At 49.3% G+C, this 20,550-nt stretch overlaps 1 protein-coding gene across 1 annotated transcript in view; it reads left to right on the forward strand.

Annotated features, from left to right (window-relative positions):
* The first annotated feature begins 7,844 nt into the window (after window positions 1-7,844).
* LOC122420196 (carcinoembryonic antigen-related cell adhesion molecule 7-like) overlaps window positions 7,845-20,550 on the forward strand; it is a 320,198-nt gene continuing 307,492 nt past the window's right edge. The window contains exon 1 of the mRNA XM_043435063.1: window positions 7,845-7,932. Within this exon, the coding sequence (XP_043290998.1) occupies window positions 7,869-7,932 (64 nt within the window). The 5' untranslated portion in view covers window positions 7,845-7,868. The remainder of the gene's footprint in view (window positions 7,933-20,550) is intronic.

Genomic DNA, 20,550 nt, shown 5'->3' on the forward strand with positions numbered 1-20,550 from the left:
CCCTCATTTGTTCTTATATTGCTTGAGGGAATGGGCTCGCAGCAGAAATTCAACTGTAACTCTGAGTCCACTCTATCCTGGGGGCACAGGGCTACACAGAAAAGTATTATATCTAAATTATCCTAACTTCCATCACTATTTCCTGGGAGGGAGAAGTTCTGCTGGCAGAACGTGGTGGGTAGGATATTAACAGGAAAGGATGACATTCACAGGAATCTTTACCCTGGGACTCACACTGGTGGCCCAGTGGCTAAGACTCCTTGCTCCCAGTGCAGCGGATCTGGGTTCCAACCTTGGTCAGGGAACTAGATCCCTCATGCCGCAGCTAAGACTTCGAGTGCTGCAGCTAAAGATCTTGAAAGCCGCAATGAAGATGGAAGATCCTGGTGCTGCACCTAAGACTCCGCACAGCCACATTAAATAAGTAAATTTTTAAGAGTAGAATAGTACAGGAGAGCTTTAAAAAAGAAAGAAAAAAAAAAAAAAGCCCTTGTCCAACCAAGATGGCTCTGGGTGTGCTCATGCTGCCCTGAGGACCAAGGGATCACGGATAGCTCTCCAACTTTTTCCTCTGCAAATGCAGGAAGGGACACGGAAAATGGGGCTGGCTGATGTCCACACAAATATGAGCAGGAAGAAGCAACCACAGGTGGTAGACATGTCATGAACAGTTGCTCCTTGTTCCCTTCCAGTGCCCTGAGCCCTCCTGGCCTCTTCAGTCCAGGCTCTGGGGAAAAAAGACACCATGTACATCTGTGCATGCATACTAAGTCGCTTCAGTCATGTCCAGTTCTTTGTGACCCCATGGACTGTAGCCCACCACGCTCCTCTGTCCATGGGAATTCTCCAGGCAAGAATACTGAGTGAGTAGCTATGCCCTCCTCCAAGGGATCGTCCCCACACAGGGATCGAACTCGCATCTCTTACGTCTCCTGCATTGGCACATGGGTTCTTTACCATGAGCGTCACCTGGGAACCCCAAAAGATCCCACAGAATACACCACTCCTCAGAAAAGCTACCATCTCTTTCGTCTGACCTACTGCCAAGAGCTTCCTCTCCCCGGCTCCTTGCTGTCTCATTTCCACATGTTCTGTCCCCTCATCACGCTTGGTCCATCGGGACTTGCTGGTGCCTCCCTGTATCTGCCTATGCAGTCCCTGCATGGGATGGCCTCTTCCCCATAAACCTGCTCCTTCCCCTCTAACAGCCAGACCTATTGCCCTCTGCCACAGTTCATCCCACCCTCCGCAGGTGAACCCCAGAGTCCCCCTCTGAAGCACCCACCCCCTGGCCCTCTCCTCCTTCATCTGTAACTACATGCTCAGGACCGGTTCTGTGCTCCCATCATGTGGCTTGTGGATCCCTAAGTACCTGACATGCAGGAAGGATGGGTCTAGCTGGGCTTGTCAATGGTGCCGCCACGCCTTCGCGAGGAATTGGCACTGAAAGTGCTCATAGTAGGAATAAAGGAAAGAACAATGGAAGATGGGTGGACTCCTGCCTCGGCCCCTGTATAATTACTATGGGAGTGCTTGGGGCGTGAAGAAATGGACATTCACATACATGCCCAGCGCTGTTTTGGCGCCATCTCTACACAAGGTAAGGGGTAGGATCCGCTCCTAAATTTTTTGTTTTTGAGATAAAATTCACTTAAGCTGACAGTCACCGTTCTAACACTTTTGAAGTGTGGGACCAAGGGAATGTGGCCCATCCCGTCCCCCCAGAGTTCTACTGGGCTGCAGGCTTCCTACACTGACTGCCCAGCAGGCATGTAGAGCCCATCGTTGACCAGGAGTTGGTGTCCAGAGCACTATCTGAGCCAGATGGTGACATCAGGACACATAAAGGTGTCTCCCACACCACACCACACCCCCACTGTGGGAACTGCTAGACTCACTCTGCCCGTAAGTGTCCTCAAGGACCCTGAGAGGGGGAGCTTCCCCGGTGGCACAGCAGTAAAGAATCCACCTGCCGTGCAGGAGACACAGGAGATGGGGCTTCGATCGCTGGGTCGGGAAGATCCCCTGGAGGATGAAATGGCAACCCACTCCAGCCTTCTTCCTGGGAAACCCCATGGACAGAGGCGCCTGATGGCCACAGTGCACGGGGTCACAGAGAGTCAGACAGGACTGCAGTGACGGGGAAGCAGCAGCACCATGAGCCTGGTGCGCTCCGTCATGTCCGGTTCTCTGTGACCCCGTGGCTGGAGCCCACCATGGAATTTCCCAGGCGTGGACACAGAATGATTTGGGGAGGAGAGTAACCACCATCCTTAGACAAAACGATAGACGTGCCTTTGCTTTAAAATGATCCTGGGCTTCCCTGGTGGCTCAGTAGTGAAGAATCCACCTGCCATTGCAGGAGACATGGGTTTGATCCCTGATCGGGAAAGACCCCACATGCCGCGGGGCGACCAGGCATGCGCTCCACAGCTATCGAGCCTGTGCTCTGGAGCTCGGAAGTCACAACTACTGAGACCACGTGCCCCGGAGCCCCTGGTCTGCAACAAGAGGAGCCACTGTAGTGAGAAACCCGAGCACCGCAACTAGGGAAAGACCTGAGCAACAAAGACCCAGCACAGCCAAAACTGAACAGACAAATAAAACATACTTGGTTTAAACACACACACACAAGACCTCATGGCTTACGCTATTCCTGAGGGAAACAGACACCCCAGAGGGGACCCTCCAGACTGAATGTGTCATGCCTGACCAGAGGTCGAGAGCATCTCCTTATCTGCCTTATTCCCCTCAGTTATTCCAGGAGCACCTGGGAGTCTATGTGAGGTATTCTCTCCCCTCTCTTGGGCTCCTCTGGGGCTACTGGGTTGAGCCCCTGAAGGTCTTCTCAGAGAAAAATACCTCTGAGTTTTTCCCACTCAGCTCACTAGGTTACTGCTAAGTTTTCCACCTATCTATGTTTATCTTGATGGAAACACAAGGAGGTCTCTGCACCACAGAAGAGACCATTTACTCAGAGACAGGGACCCAAAGACTTAGACTGGAATGCTGTATGGATTTATCATTTGAGACCTTCTCACCAATACCCTGGGAGAGTTCAGAGCACACAGCTTTCACCACGACACTGAGATATGATTTTGTAAGGAAGCCCCAGCAGCGTTGAAGAGCTAGCTCTGCGATGGCTCTTCTCTGGAACTCAGAAATTACAGTGGGAACCCCTGCCACAGAAGTGGGAAACTTCAATGCAATGGGGGTAACTGGCTCGAGAGGCAGCAGGTCTAAGAGGCGTTTGTTGTTCAGTTGCTAAGTCGTGTCCAAGTCTTTGTGACCCCATGGACTGAAGCACACCTGGCTCCTCTGTCCTCCAGTATTTCCCAGAGTTTGCTCAAATTCATGTCTATTTAGCCAGTACTTAAGCACCAAAGGCAAGGTGGGCCATGCTCCCCATAATGAACAGTAGAGTCAATGCTGCAATCAGAGGAGTCTGACTCAACAGAGAACAAAGGCACTGGCTAACTGAAATGAAAGAAACAGGAAGTCTAACAAATTCTTACTTGACCCGTATACATGAAAGAGCTCTAAATCAAGTGAACAAAAGCGAATAAAATCAAGAAAAAAAAAAAAAGTCAGTATCCCTCAGTCAATTCCTAGCTAAAAGACCCAGAATCCTTGGGGTGTATGTATCTTTTTCAGCACTGCTTACAATAGCCAGGACATGGAAGCCACCTCAGTGGCCATCACAGCAGAATGGGTAAAGAAGATGTAGTACATATATACGATGGAATATTCTTGCTGTTTAGTCACTAAGTCATGACTGACTCTTTTCCTCATGCCTTGTCTTCTTGTCCCCATACCTCTTTCCATCTGGCTGTTCCCGAGTTATGCGTGCGTGCATGCAAAGTCCCTTCAGTCGGGTCTGACTCTGTGACCCTATGTACTGTGTCCTGCTGGGCTCCTCTGTCCTTGGGATTCTCCAGGCAAGAATACTGGGATGGCTTCCATGCCCTCCTCCAGGGGATCTTCCTGACCCAGGGATCAAACCTGTGTCTCTTAATGTCTCCTGTATTGGCAGGTGGGTTCTTTACCACTAGCGCCACCTGGAAAGCCTGTTCCTGAGTTGTATCTTTGAATAATAATCCCAGGACTTCCCTGGTGGTCCAGTGGTTAAGAATCCGCCTGCCAAGGCAGGGGACATGAGTTCAATCCCTGGTACGAGAAGATCCCAAATGCCTCAGAGCAATTAGACCTGTGGCCTCAAGGACCGAAGGCCGAGGGCCTGGAGCCTGTACTCCGCAACAAAAGAAGCCACCACAAGGAGAAGCCCGCGCACTACAACTAGAGGAAGGCTGTGCACAGCAACAGAGACCCAGCGCAGCCAAAACTAAATTAACAAAGAAGTAGTAGCCCAAGTATAATGGATCCCTCTCCTGTTACCTGGCCTCTCTCTCTGAGCCACACCTGTAGCCCCATGGAGAATTCCCACTGGCCAATCAATGGAAAAAGAGAAAACTTGAGGCTAGTTTACAGAGAGTTCTGCTTGGTGTGCAGACACCACGTGAAAGGGAAAAACTGCAGCACGACAGACCCTTTCTGAAACCTCCCTGAAAGCCAGAGCAAAGAGAAATCCTCTGGGGGGGCGGGGGCAGGGGAAGGAACTTCAGACAGTGCACCTGACTGTCCATTTCACCTGGAAGGAGGACTGGCCAGAAGTGTGACTATACACTGATTCACGGGCTGTGGCCAATGGCTTGGCTGGGCCGTCAGGGATTTGGTTAAGAACATGACTAGAAAATTGGTGTCAAGGAGATCTGGGACAGAAATATATGGATAAACCTCTCTGAATGCTCACCGTTCACCTCAGCAGGAAATTTAAATAATCAAGTGGATAGAATGACCTGTTCTGGGGACACCTGTCAGCCTCTTTTTTTTTTTTTTTTTTAACATTTATTTACTTATTTTTGGCTGCGCTGGTTCTTCACTGCTGTGTGTGGGGTTTCTATAGTTGCAGTGAGTGGGGGCTCCTCTTCACTGCAGTGGCTTCTCTTGTTGCAGAGCACAAGCTCTAGGGTGCTCGGGCCTCAGTAGTTGCAGCCCGTGGGCTCTGGGCCCAGGGTCAGTAGTTGTGGCACACGGGCTTAGTTGCCCCAGACCAGGGATCGAACCCACATCCCCTGCGCTGCCAGGCAGATTTTCAATGGCAGGGCCACCAGGGAAACCCCAGTCAGCCTCTATCCCCAGCTACCCCTGCCTTCGACTGGTGGGGTCACGAATATATTGGCCATGGCGGTGAGGATGCAAGTCATACGTGGACTCAGCAACACAGACTTCCACTCACCAAGGCTGACCTGGCTACAGCCACCGATGAGGGCTCAGTCTGTCAGCCCCGGGACACGCCGGGCCTCAGTCAGGGCACAGCTCCCCAGGGTGATCAGCCAGTTACCTGGTGGCAGGCTGATTACAGTGAACCTTCTCCGTGATAAAAGGGCAGCCTTCTGTTCTTACTGGGACAGGCAGGTACTCTGGATACAGATCTGCCTTCTCTGCAAGCAAATGTCTCTGCCCAGACTACCATCCATGGCTGCCTTGGTGGTCCAGAGGTTGGGAATCCACCCACCAATGCAGGAGACACGGGTTTGATCCCTGGGCCGGGAGGATCCCACCCTTCTCAGAGCAACTAAGCTCAGTGTTACAGCTACCGAGCCCGAGAGCCACAGCTACAGAAGTCCGCGTGCCCTAGAGCCTCTGCTGCGCAACCAGAGACGCCACCGCAATGTGCCCCGCACCGAAGGGTAGCCCCTGCTCACCGCAACGAGAAAAAACCTGAGTGCAGCCACAAAGACCCAGCGCGACCAAAAGTAGAAAATACACTATCATTTTTAATAATAATAAGGAAATTCAGGCAGGGGACTCCGCAACAAGAGACGCCACCACAATGAGAAGCCCACGCTCCTCAACTAGAGAAAGGCCGTTCACAGCAACAACTGCTGCTGCTGCTGCTGCTGCTAAGTCACTTCAGTCGTGTCCGACTCTGTGCGACCCCATAGACGGCAGCCCACCAGGCTCCCCCATCCCTGGGATTCTCCAGGCAAGAACACTGGAGTGGGGTGCCATTTCCTTCTCCAATACATGAAAGTGAAAAATGAAAGTGAAGTCGCTCAGTCGTGTCCGACTCTTAGCGACCCCATGGACTGCAGCCTACCAGGCTCCTCCGTCCTTGGGATTTTCCAGGCAAGAGTACTGGAGTGGGGTGCCATTGCCTTCTCCGACACAGCAACAAAGACCCTCGATAATCCATGATGTTAGGCAGAACCGCGCGGTGTGGGGCCTGCTGCATTTCCTGCCGTGACCACCAGAGGGCAGCAGAGTTCCTCCACGGCCTCGAGTCAGACCCTCACCGGTGTTACCTCAGTCCACAGTCCTCCTCGCTCTCCACGCCCCCCACACTGGACTCCAGCACCTCCTCCATACAGCCAGGCGTGGGCCCACTTCACACCATTAGCAACTACTATACCTTCAGGTCTTCGGTGTCTGTCCCCTGGAAGCTGTGGCCCCACTGGACCCCAAGGAGAAAGAAGGAGGATCCCTCTCACCCAGCATTACTCACGCCGCCTTTCCAGCCCCTCAGTCCTTTTCTGGAGTCTTCCGATGGGAATAGAACACAACCTTCTCACAGCCTCTGAGAACCCTGGGAAGACCCTCAACGTGACAGTCGCCTCTGACTCTTTGCGACCCCATGGCTGTAGCCCGCCAGGCTCCTCTGTCCATCTGATTCTCCAGGCAAGAATACTGGAGTGGGTTGCCATGCCCTCCTCCAGAGGATCTCCCCCACCCAGGGATTGAACCCTGGTCTCCTGCATTGCAGGCGGATTCTTTACCAGCTGAGCCACCAGGGAAGTGTTACACCAGTGTTACATAGGGAAATAATATCCTGCTTCGGAGATCCTGGGGTCTCTGTGTCATGCTGGCAGACCCCAGACCAGAACACGGCAGAGGCGGCCACTGGGGGGAGGGCGGCGGCCTCTCAGTTGACTTGTCACCATCAGCCTTGCTATAGAAAGTGTGCTCCACAGTCCAGTATGGTCAGCATCACCTGAGAGCCTGTTAGATGCAGACTCTCAGGTCCACCCCACCCCTGCTGAGTCAGGCTCTGCATTTTAACAGGATCTGCAGACCCTCCCTGTGCATCCACTTGGGGAGAGGCTGCCCCGCCCCACATTCTGGAGTCTCAGCCAGGCTGGGCAAGCTCGTGGCCTGTGTGGCTGCTGAAGCAGCTTTCCTAAGGTCCCTCTGGGGGTTCAAAGTTTTCATGAAGAGCCACAGGTGGTTCCCATGCACCGTGGGGACACCGTCCCTCTGACTAGAGTTCCCGATGCACCTCCTCCCCACCCCCCAGGCTCCTGCTCTGTGGGGGAAAGCCAGAAGGAGAACATGAGGCTGGAGACTGTGGAAGTGGGGAGGCTGACTACACCCCCTAACTGAGACCTACGGGGGAACGCCCAGGACAGGAGCCCCAGGGAAGTGCTCTCCCCAACAGTGGGGGAAACTGTGTACGTGTGTGTGTGTGTGTGTGTGTGTGTGTGTGTTTGTGTGTGTCTAGGGTGAGAAATCAAGCTGCCAAAGGCAGAATCAGCATCGCTTCCCAGGCAAACGAAATGTAACAGAAAGGAAGAGGGAAGACAAGAGAAGGCAGTCAGGAATGACAGAGGTGGGGAAGGGGAAGTCAACTGAGAGTGAGGCCCCAGCCCCGGTCCACGTGACTTAGCGACTTGACCTTCCTTGGGGGCCAAGCCTATCACAGAGCGGGAAGAAGAGCAGAGCTCACACAGCGACTGCAGTGCCTGTGAGCCTTTCTGGAGCAGAAGTTCTCCTCACAGACAGAGAGAGAGAGGCAGCAGACAGCAGGCACCATGGAGCCCCCCTCAGGCCCTGCCCGCAGAGGGTGGGTCCCCTGGAACAGGCTCCTGCTGGCAGGTGAGTGGGGACAATTTTCAGGGAGTGGGCAGAGACATTTTTCAGGGAGAACAGGAGACTGGGTGGGATCACTGGGGGAGACGGGGCTCTGAGAGGGGACAGAGTGCTTCTGTTCAGACCTGAGGGCAGAGGACAGGGGAGCAGGGGAGGGTGGGGGGCTCAGCCACAGGAGTCTCTCCATGAACCAGAACTGGTGAGGGGCAGGAAAATGTCAACTAGTGTAGCTTTTACAAGTTATTCTTCACTGAGCAAAACTGATGACGATAATAATAATTTATGTCTGGGTGTCACTACAGAAAATACTTAGCCGTGACACTAAACATTGTCCTTACCCAGCACCCTCAGAAACTGACAAAACCAGGCTGTGAATTCCTGGGACCCCTCATTCCTTCATCCCCAGGTACAATGTCTGGAGCCTGGTCCTGGCACCGCGTTTCAAGCAGGATCAGACAAGCCCCTGCCCTCACGGAGCTTACACTCTGTGGGGAGGAAGACAGACAGGCAGAGAGATCTAGAATGTGCTGTCAGGCACTGACAGGCGTCATGCAGGAAATGGAGCAGGGAAGGGTCAGCAAATGAACACGGAGGGTCTTTAGAGCAGGTGGTCGGGGAGGAAGGACATCTCCCAAGAGGCCCCTGAGTGAGAGCAGGTGTGTGAGGGCAGTGAGGGAGTGAGCCGGGGGAAAACTGGGGAAACAGAGGAAGTACAGAGCCCAGAGGGGCCGAAGTGATGGGGGTCATGCTACTAAGCTTAACCACACACACACATACACACACACACACACACACACACACACACACTAAGGCTTGAGGGATGAAGAGACCAGCTTAGGACCCAGGGCACCATTTCCCCATCCCCCACACAGGTCAGAATATTAACTGATTTCTCTCTCTTCCCTCCTAGCCTCACTCTTAACTTTCTGGACTCCGCCCACCACTACCCAGCTCTCTATTGAAACGGTGCCACCCCTTGCTGCCGAAGGATCCAATGTCCTGCTACTTGCCCACAACGTGACAGAGAAAACTCTACGCTATTCCTGGTACAGAGGAGAAAGGGTAGAAACCACCTAGCTAATTGCATCATATGGAGTAGCCACTAATTTAATTACCAAAGGGCCTGCACACAGGGGTCGGGAGACACTTTACCCCAATGGAACCCTGCTGATCCAGAACATCACCCAGAAAGACACAGGATCCTACACCCTGCTCATTTTAAAGTTTGATTTACAGACAGGACAGACTGGACACCTCGACGTACATCGTGAGTGCTTCCTCTTACCTCGGGGTGTTGGGGTGGGGAGCGGTTGAATTCTGCTTTGACAGACCTGGATGGTGCCTCCATCTCCCTCTACATTATGTGCGGTGTTGGGGTTTGAAGATTTACTGCAGGACACACACAGTGGAGATGAAATCCAAAGGGTCAACATTTCATTCATGGAATCTGGACCCTGCAGACACTGCAGAAAGAAGGAAGGTCTGATGGGAGGGACTCAGCAGAGGGAGAGAACTCTCAGTCCAGCCCCCCTGGGTCCCTCCCTGCAACCATCACACTGAGGAAGACCCTGCAGGTCTCAGTAGGGGCCTGGCCTGAGGGATCCTCACAGAGAAGCTCAGGCCCACAGGGAAGCCCCTCCCCAGACCCTGTCCCAGGGTCCCGGCTCCAGCAACCACGGAGAACCTGGGCCGCTGGTGGGTGTTGGCCTCCCAGTTGGGGCTGACTGGGGCGGATGATTCCCAGCTCCCTGAGGCCAGGGTTTCTCAGCAGGTCACCAGCCAGGGCTCAGCCCCAAGAGCCGAGCCTGAGCAGGGATGGAGTCCAGTCCTTCCCCTGAGACTCAGCATGGAGAGCAGGTTAGGCTGGGTTTTTGAATTTTTTTCAATTTAGGTATTTTTATTTACTTATTTGGCTGCATTGGGTCTTAGTTGTGGCATGTGAGATCTTCTGGTTGTGGCGCAAAACTCTTCGTTTCAGGATGTGGGATCTAGTTCCCGGATCAAGGATCAAACCCAGGCCCCTTGCATTGGGAGTGTGATGTCTTAGCCACTGGACCACCAGGGAAGTCTCTGAATTTTTTGATAGTCAAAGAAAATCGTGGGATAAGGTCCAGGAAAGTTAACTTAAAAAAAACAAACAAACTCCACTTGATGATGAGGATGTTAGACATATGGGCTGAGAAGAGGGTCCCGGTGCTGATACTACAGAGATGCCCAGGGAGACTGGTCAGGGGTCATCCCAGGGTACCTGGGGGTCAGAGAGGAGGGACAGTCCTCTCCTTACAGATCGTCAATGAAGAGAGACTCCATTCCTTCATCACAGCTTCAGGGCCATCCTCTGGGGCACCTTTACAGAGGTCACTGGGGCCCGGGGCTGGCTGAGATCTCTGAGAGGGAGCGTGGCCCAGGCCCCTGACCCACTCTCAGCAGTCACCCCTGTCTCTCCACAGACCCAGTGGCACGGCCCTCCCTCCAAGCCTGCGACTACAGTCGCAGAACATGAGGGTCCCGTGGTCCTGACCTGCCTCACAGATGAGACTGGGGTCTCCATACGCTGGTTCTTGGAAGGCCAGAGTCTCCTCCTCACAAGGGGGATGACACTGTCCCTGGACAATAGCACCCTCACCATAGACCCCGTCAGCAGAAAGGACGCCGGGGATTATCAGTGTGAGGTCTCCAACAGGGGCAACTCCAGCAAAAGTGACCACCTCAGGCTGCATGTGAAATGTAAGTGACCATTTGCCTTATACTGTATCTTTCTCTGCGGATTATTCTAACAATCGTGTGGAAAATGGAGAGAGGTCACGGTGGGCAGAATATCAAATGAGACCACTACAGAGCTTCCGAGGTGGCTCAGTGGTAAAGAATCCTCCTGCAATGCAGGAGACGAAGGTTTGATCCCTGGGTTGGGAAGCTCCCCTGGAGGAGGAAATGGCAAACCACTCCAGTATTCTTGCTTGGGAAATCCCATGGACAGAGGAGCCTGGCGGACTACAGTCCATAGGGTTGCAAGGGGTCAGACACAACTGAGCAACTGAATACAGGCACACAGTAAACAGGTGGCAGAATGAGTAACAGCTCAATCTCTGAATCAGATACAGTTTCTTCTCCTGGGTTTAGCATTTTAGTGTAACATTCACAAGATTTGTTGTTCTTGTTTTTTGCTGTTACCATTTTTTTAATGTGAAGAACACATAAAATATATAATTTTAGCCATTTTTAAGACTGCAGCTCAGTAGCATTAAGTACATTCACATTGCCATTATCCATTTAGAACTTTTTCATCTTATTAAAAACTCTGTACCCCTTAAACAATAACTTCTAGAAGTCCCCCACCTCAAACCCTGGCAAACACCATTCTACTTTGTTTGTCCCTATGAATTTGATTATGATAGTCATTTTGTATAAGTGGAATCATGTTATAGTTCAGTCGCTCAGTCGTGTCCAGCTCTTAGCAACCCCGTGGACTGTAGCACACCGGGCTTCCCTGTCCTTCACCATCTCCCAGAGATTGCTTAAACTCATGTCCATTGAGTTCAATGATGCCCTCCAACCATTTCATCCTCTGTCATCCCCTTCTCCTCCTGCCCTCCTCCCAGCATCAGGGTCTTTTCCAATGACTTGGCTCATTGCATCAGATGGCCAAAGTAGTGGAATCATATAACATTATAATTATCCCTTTGGGTCTGATTTATTTCACTTATTAGCATTATGTCTTCAGGGTCCTATCCATATTATAGCATATGTCTGACTTTCATTCTTTTGAAAGGCTGAAATATATTCCCTTGTATCTATACACAACATTTGATCATTCATAAGTTGATTGTCTTCTAAATTGTTTCCACCTTTTGTGAATATGCTACCAGCAACATGGGTGTCCAAGTATCTGTTCAATCACTGCTTTCAATCTTTTTTATTGTGGCTGTGCTGGGTCTTAATTGCAGCGTGCGGGCTCTTCATTCTGGTGTGCAGGCTTTCTTTAGTTGCAGTGTGATGGCTTCTCTTGCTGTGGCACATGGATTCTCCTGTTCTCGGACTTAGTTGCTCCGAGGCATCTGGGACCTTAGTTCCCTGACCAAGGATTGAACCCATGTCCCCTGCATTAGAAGGTGCATTCTTAACCACTGGACCACTAGGGAAGTTCTGCTTTCAGTCTTTTGGGCACACAACCAGCAGTGGAATCACTGGATCAAATGGCAATTGTTTGTCCAACGGTTTGATGAATGACCATGTAGTTTTCCACGGTGGTTGTAGTATTTTGCGTTCTCACCCGCAATGCACAAAAGTTTCAACTTTTACACATGCTTGCAAACACTTCTTGTTTTCTGTTTGCTTTTTTTTTTTTCATAACCATTCTAAAGGGTAAGAAGTGATATCTCACTGTGGTTTTGATTTGCATTCCCCTAATTACTGGTGATGTTGAGCATCTTTTCATGTGATTATTGGCCATTTGTCTCTTTTTTTAAAAAAAATTATTGGAGTATATTTTACAATGTTGTGTCAGTTTCAGGTGTATAGTAAAGTGATTCAATTATACATATACGTATATACATTCTTTTATATATATATACATTTTTATTATATATATACATTCTTTTATATACATTCTATTATATCTAAATCATAATTTATATATAATGTTACATATTAATGTATTATAAAAGAAATATCAATAACCTCAGCTATGCAAATGACACCTCCCTTATGGCAGAAAGTAAAGAGGAACTAAAAAGCCTCTTGATGAATGTGAAAGAGGAGAGTGAAATAGTTGGCTTAAAGCTCAACATTCAGAAAACTAAGATCATGGCATCTGGTCCCATCACTTCATGGGAAATAGACGGGGAGACAGTGGAAACAGTGTCAGAGTTTATTTTGGGGGGCTCCAAAATCACTGCAGATGGTGATTGCAGCCTTGAAATTAAAAGACACTTACTCCTTGGAAGGAAAGTTATGACCAACATAGATAGCATATTTAAAAGCAGAGACATTACTTTGCCAACAAAGGTTCATCTAGTCAAGGCTATGGTTTTTCCAGTGGTCATGTATGGATGTGAGAGTTGGACTGTGAAGAAAGCTGAGTGCTGAACAAGTGATGCTTTTGAACTGTGGTGTTGGAGAAGACTCTTGAGAGTTCCTTGGACTGCAAGGAGATCCAACCAGTCCATCCTCAAGGAGATCAGTCCTGGGTGTTCATTGGAAGGACTGATGCTGAAGCTGAAACTCTAATACTTTGGCCACTTCATGCGAAGAGTTGACTCATTGGAAAAGACCCTGATGCTGGGAGGGATTGGGGGCAGGAGGAGAAGGGGACGACAGAGGATGAGATGGTTGGATGGCATCACCAACTCGATGGACATGAGTTTGAGTTAACTCCAGGAGTTGGTGATGGACAGGGAGGCCTGGCGTGCTGCGATTCATGGGGTCACAAAGAGTTGGACACAGCTGAGCAGTTGAACTGAACTGAACTGATTATAATATATATTAATATCAATATATTGTATAAAATAATATATACTCTGACTATATAATCTTTTATTATATATTATTATGCTATATATTATATCATTTAAATGTAATATTTTATTTATATATTTATAATTTATTATTATATATTTTTAGCAGATATTAAAACATATTGAATTTTTAATGTCTTAAAACTTAAAACCAAGAAACAAGCAATTTATTTTCTTTAACAACATTAAATTTTATACCCTATAAAACATACATATTTTATGGCAAAATTTTTCTTTATGTGGTACAAGATATCTACTATGAAACTGAAATATATTTAGTGTTTTTTCATAAAAGGCAAAGGTAAGTAAACATAGACTTGTTCAGAAGTCAATGTTTCAGTATTTTATATAAAATTGATTTAATCTTCAATGAATTCTCATCCTTCAACTTTTTTAACAAAACTCTAATTGTTTAAAGTCCCAAGAATCCAGAAAAACAAAATATAATTCTTTTAAAGAGCTTACCTAAAGGCTTTATACCATTTATCTCAGATATTTATGACAATATATCAGTGTGAGTGAACTTTCGTGCTGACACATTTTGCAACAGGTGTGACCTACGGACTAGCAGTAGAACTCGGTACAATGAAAGTTGGTGCTGAGGCTAAATGTTGGTGTCTCATGCCTCTAGTAATCAGACATAATTAACGAAGCTAAACTGATGTCAGTACCAGACAGAGACTTAATATTGAACATTTCTCAGATTTTGTGACTCTTAGAAATTTGTAAGTGCTTATTTTTCTTTAAGTCAATGGAATAGAGCTCATTTAGAAGTTAATCTCAGGAATATTTTCTAAAGATAAAGACACTCACTGAGACATACACACGAGCAGAGATCTGTTTCATCATTTTACATTTCATGAATCAGGCACTGCATTTAAACTTGTCGGTTTATGAAAAACAATGAGAATAGTCAAATGTACACACTTGAGGTCAAAGGCTTCTTTTTCTTCCCTCCTTCCACCCCCGCTGCCTGGCTCGGTTTCAATTCTTCTAAGTAAGCCAAGGCTGAAACACAGGCCACGTGGGCTTGTTTGTATTAATACTTCAGGGACATGGTGAGGCTTAACATCAACTTTTCTCCTAGGAGTATCTTTGTTCTCTCAGGGTGAGTGTTCTAGAAAACTAAAGTGTGTTATCAAGCCATCTCTCTCCAACTGCACATGCAAAAGGAACCAGTTCTGAAATTTCAAGAGAGTTTCATCTCAACCATTTTCTCCGAAGTCTAGAGAATATTGTGACTCCATAGTGTTAAACTATTTTGTCCTTGTTGATAGGTTTAAACCTGTGGGTTGACTGCTGCTGCTGCTAAGTCACTTCAGTCGTGTCTGATTCTGTGCGACCCCATAGACGGCAGCCCACCAGGCTCCCCCGTCCCTGGGATTCTCCAGGCAAGAACACTGGAGTGGGGTGCCATTTCCTTCTCCAATGCATGAAAGTGTAAACTTCAAGTGAAGTCGCTCAGTCGTGTCCAACTCTTGGTGACCCTATGGACTGCAGCCTACCAGGCTCCTCTGTCCATGGGCTTTTCCAGGCCAGAGTACTGGAGTGGGGTGCCATTGCCTTCTCCGTAGGTTGACTAGTCTTACAAAATGTGTCCTAGGAGGTTATCAGAGGGAATCAAAGGAGCATTTCCCATTTTTGAATAGACACCCATGAGCCAAATACAAACCAGACCTCATTAGCTGATGGAAATCTTATACCAGGGGAGAGACACCAGAAAGCATAAAGCTCAGAGTGGCTGCTTCCAGTTCCTGCCACGTCCATGACCTTAGTCCTTAGACCTCACACATGGGATTTCCAACATGAAAACTAACCAGACAGGCACTCAGCATTCCCCACATGGAAACAAATGTTCCTCAGATGGACATGTTGAAGGAGCCTCGGATACATAGCGGGGGACTCACCCAGATGCTGACCAAGATGTCTTGATGTCCCATATGCTGTCTTTCTTCTTCCTCAAAATAATTCCTTGGAGCACCAAATTCAAGCTGGCATGGGCTGGAGGAAGAGAGGAACATCCTTGAGGTGAAGGTGGCCTCCCCACCCTCTAGGGCGGCCCTTCCTCTTCCCTCCTCTACCGCCTTGGTGTCCCCGAGTATGACTGGGCTCAGCCTTCTTGACACGGGTCTTCTGGGATCAGGCCTCTGAAGGAATCTTCCCACCGTTCCAAACTTCTGAAAAGAGGCTGCATGGAGGAAAAATCTAGAGAGTGTGATGGAGCCAGGGGACACCCGTGGGGTCATCCCTAAGCCAACCCCACACTGGACTCCAAATTTGTTACCAAAATTCAGCCTCTGCACACCAAGGCAGAGTGAAGTCTGTAAGAAAGAATTTGGGGTGAGGTAGAAAGAAAGAGCTTTACTCCTTTGCTAGGAAAATTAGGCCACATTGGCCTAGTGCCCCCAAGATCATGAGTCCCAGCCTAGAGCAGGTATGTGGAGTCTTTAGTGTTTATGGAGCCCTGGCTGGTGTTGAGGTAGTGGGGAGGCCGCAGCATCAACCTTCTTGTTGCAACCAGTCTGGGGTATACCTGCTGTGGGCAGCAGTTAACTTCTTCAGCCTGGTGGGGGTTTGGTAACTGCAAAATAGCTCACACATAAGGCACAGAATATTATCAAGAGACCTTGAGGAAGAAAATTTCTTGACTTTGTTTGATGGCTCAAGTCTTGTTATTTTGTCTTGTTTGACATTTTCCCCTTCAGAATGTTCTTACTGCTCTGATGAAATTTATCCTTTTCTTCCCCCTACCCCCAACCTCACCAGAAGGCATGAGGGATCTTTGTTCCCCTACCTGGATCCTGACTTCACCCCATGAATTTCACTGGTGGAGTCTTAGCCAACAGACCGCCAGGGAAGCCCCTAGATGGATTATTTGGTGAAAGAGTTTCTACAGACAAAAGGCTGGTGGAGGGCTTGACTGGGGGTTTATTCTGGGAACGCCTCAGTGGGTCCTGCTTGGTTACAATCTGGCCCTTCCCCTGGTCTGCCCCTGACTGGAATCTCAGCCCTCCAGGAGAAGGAAGTCAGCCCAGAAACAGGCAGGAGACCACAGGAGAGTTCAGATGCCCTTCATTTCTTTAGGGTGAAGTCTATAGGTTGTCAGCGTGGCTCAGCGGTAAAGAATGTGCCTGCCATGCAGGACACGCCGGGGACTCGAGTCTGGCCTCTGGATCGGTAAGATCCCCTGGAGGAGGAAATGGCATGCCACTACAGTATTTTTCCCTGGGAAATCCCATGGACATAGGAGCCTGGGGGGGCCACAGTCCAAAGGGTCACAAAGAACGACTGAACAGGCACACAGGCAGGAAGGTGACATCTGTGCGTTGCCGGTAACAGCAAATATTTGGTTTCTGTATTTTTCCTGGTTCTTGCAGGGGAGGAACCAATACAGGAAGGCAAGCTGGGTAATCTTTGTCTCCTGAACACTGTTATCATCATGTTAGTGATGTCTCTCCAGGTTCAAATAAGTCTTGTTGGCTAGGCAGGCAGAGTTGGGATGTATAAATCATAAGCAAACTGAAATCTTGGTCATAAACATCCCATAGTGATAAGTCTTCTAACACAATAATGCATTTCCTTAAGGGTTCACAAGAGCTTCTCCTTCCCTCTGCTCTGACCCTGTTCAGTCCTTTGAAGACTGGCGTCTGGGTCCTGTGCACCCCCAACTTCTCTCAAGACCACCAGAGCCCCTCTGCTCAGATTAGGAACTGGCCTTCGAGCTCCCGGGTCTGGGCCACAGCGCTACCCCTGCACCCCACACTGAGCCCCTCAGACTCCCCTCCAGAATGTGCCCTTTGAAAACCTCCCCAGCCCTCAGCCCCAGGGGGGCTCAGATCCCTTGGCCTCGCTCCTCCAGATCTGGCCCTTCCCCTGCCCTGTGCCTGGCTGGAGCCTCAGCCCAGCAGGGGGAGGAGGTCAGCACACAGCCAGGCAGGAGGCTGACCTCGGCCTGCAGTGACTCAAAGCAGGCCTGCAGCTCCTGGCCAGAGGCCGCGGTCGGGCTGTGGAGGGAGAGCACTGGATCCTGACCACTGGACCGCCAGGGAGAATGGCCGTGACAAACCTGACTCATTATCTATGTAGCGGTGAATCTCCACCTAGAGATGGAAAGTGGTGATGCAAACAAAGTGTTTCTTAGGAGGGAAAGGGTGCTTGTGGATAGACACACCAGAGGGCTCAGAAAGAGTGGGGGGGTCGGGCCTCATGGTAGTTAGAATCACTTTTATGGGGCATTTCTTCTGGATTTCCTTTAGCCAATCATCTCCCTTGGCCTGGCTCTGAGTCCCTTTTTGGTACACTTCAGGGTCCTCCTGGGCTTGCCCAGTGGCTCAGTGGTAAAGAACCCGCCTGCCAATTCAAGAGACAGAGGTTCGATCCCTGGCTTGGAAAGATCTCCTAGAGGAGATAAGGGCAACCCACTCCAGGGTTCTTGCCTAGCAAATCTCGGGGAGCCTGGCGGGTTACAATCCATGGGGTCACAAAAGATTCAGACACAACTTAGTGGTTACACAGCAGCAGTAGGATTCAATCTACCATTGAAATGAAGAAGAGTTACAGGTACCAAGAAAGATACATGTAAGGCTTCCCTGGTGCTCCAGTGGTTAATGGTCCACCTGCCAATGCAGGGACATGGGTTCCATCCCTGGTCTGTGAAGATTTCACATGCCTTGGGGCATTTAAGCCCGTGCTCCACAACTACTGAAGCCTGCCTGCCGAGGGCCCATGCTCCACAACAAGAGAAGCCACCACAACAAGAAGCGTGAGCACTCCAACTAGAGAGTAGCCTCCACTCACAGCAGAGAGAAAGCCCACACACAGCAACAAAGACCCAGTGCACCAAAAAAAAAAAAAAACACAGGAAAAAAAAATATTGCAATAACAGGAAATGACGGTGGGGAACATTCATTTGTGGTTAGACCACTCGGGTGAGAATCTGGGCTGGAGATGGAGCAAACACACCTGCTGGAGAAGGTCTCACATGTCCAGGCATGGCAGTCCTGTTGAAGCAACCTAAAACACTACAGAACACAAGCGTGATCTACCTTGTAAATCCTTCCTGGGGCCCTCCTTTCCTAGCAAGGTTTCTGAGCTGATCCACTCCAGCAACACAGACAGCTCCCACTTCTGTCCTGCCTTTTCGCACGTGGTTGATCAGGAGCTCAGCAAGCAGAGGAGGGCTGTCGACTGCCTAGACAATATGATAGGCAGGATGGGAAAGGGTAGGCTGAGGCTAGGGGAGGCTTCCACATGGGCCCCAGGAGGGCATAATGTGGGCGGGGATTGGAGACAGAGACTAGGAAGCTGTGGGTGAGAAAGGGGATGCTGAGGACAAGGGAAGGGACACCAGCCTCATCAGAGACAAGCCCTTTCTCCCCAGAATCTACCCAGAGGGAATCAGCCACAGCTCTGAATAGCAGGAGCCTTGTGAGCACAGAGGTCATCTGGAACCTCCTGGATTCTAGGTCCCATGTGCCCAGATTTAAATGAACCCAATGTCAGTGCCTGCAGCCCTGCTCTTCAGAGATTATTCATCTTCCCCAAGGCTGAGTCATTTAGACATACTTTAAGTTCACTGGCTCAGATGATAGAGAATCTGCCTGAAATGCAATACCTGGGTCAGGGAGAAGGGAATGGCAGCCCACTCCAGTATTCTTGCCTGGAGAAGTCCATGGATAGAGGACCCTGGGGGGCTACAGTCCATGGGGTTGCAAAGAGTTGGACACAACTGAAGCAACTTTCACTGCACTAAATGCACTCTGAAAGTTTTAGGGGTTGTAACTTCAGGGCACTCGAACCTGGAGAGAATAGCTGTCATCAGCGTTGATTGCAAGCTTGTCCCCCCCGCCACATCCAGTCACTCATTCTTTACCAGTAAGAGTCCCTGATGTTTGGTTTGCCTCATGCTTTTACAAATAAAAGCCCAGAAGTCAGAGCCACATTCATACCCAGGTGTGATCCTGTCTTAATAAATAGTATATATGAGGAGTTTTGTGTGTCCAAGTGTTTGCAGAAATATCTTGGATAAAAAGACATCTGGGACTCCCTAGTGGACTAAGTGGTTAAGAATCTGCTGGCGATGCAGGTAACTACACACGAAAAGTTAAAGTGTTAGTTGCTCAGTTGTGTCCACCTCTCTGCAACTTCATGGACTGTAGCCCTCCAGGCTCCTTTGTCCATGGAATTCTCCAGGCAAGAACACTGGAGTGATGGCCATTCCCTTCTCCAGGGGATCTTCCCGACCCAGGGATGGAACCCCATCTACTGTACTGCAGGCAGATTCTTTACCATCTGAGCCACCAGTGAAGCCCAATACATATAAAATAGAAGAATACAATGTTTCACTTTAACTGAGGCTTGCCCTAAATTTCCCATAGTCATACTAGCCATTGTTTTAAAATATCCTTTATGGGCAGAGACACTGTAACATACATTAAAATTAAACCAATTTTCTTGGATGGCAAATTGTTTTCCTAAAACAACATCCTAGGGACCCTCCCTCCCACCCCAGTTAAAACAGTTAATGTGCTCCAAAGTAAATGAAAACATAGTCTTCAAAGATGAAAATTTTGTAAAACCCTGATTACTAAAGGAGTGATTATCCCCACTTCTCCATTTGACAGCCAAACCTTGCATAGCCGAAAATTTGGGAAAAAATTTAGGGCATTCCATACTGGATGACTACGAATAATACTGTGGCTTCATCTATTAGAGCCCCCAGACCCAATATCCAATATTATCAAAACCACTAACTCTGTTCAGTCAACAATTGGCACATGTTTTGTTTTGTTCAGTGCCTATGTCAACAGTTTCTCATCTAAGACTGCCTCCACTCCCAAAAGGACACAAATCCCCCTTTCCAGGCTTCCCACAGGTACCCAAGGCCTCGCCATCTCCACTGCACACCCTCTGGGCAGACAATGTCTTAGCTGCATCCCCCTTTCTCCAGGAGCACAGGTATTCAAAGCAGGACCAGGACCCTAAGGTCCTTGCCCCCCATTCCCTACCATGTACCTGCCTGACTTCTGTCTGTGGAAAACTTTAGTCAAAGAATGACTGCAATCAAAGAAGTGAGAGATGGGAAAGCAAAGGAAAACAGTCAAAGGAGACT

The sequence above is a fragment of the Cervus canadensis genome, chromosome 18 (genome assembly GCF_019320065.1).
Source record: "Cervus canadensis isolate Bull #8, Minnesota chromosome 18, ASM1932006v1, whole genome shotgun sequence".
Classification (NCBI taxonomy): domain Eukaryota; kingdom Metazoa; phylum Chordata; class Mammalia; order Artiodactyla; family Cervidae; genus Cervus; species Cervus canadensis.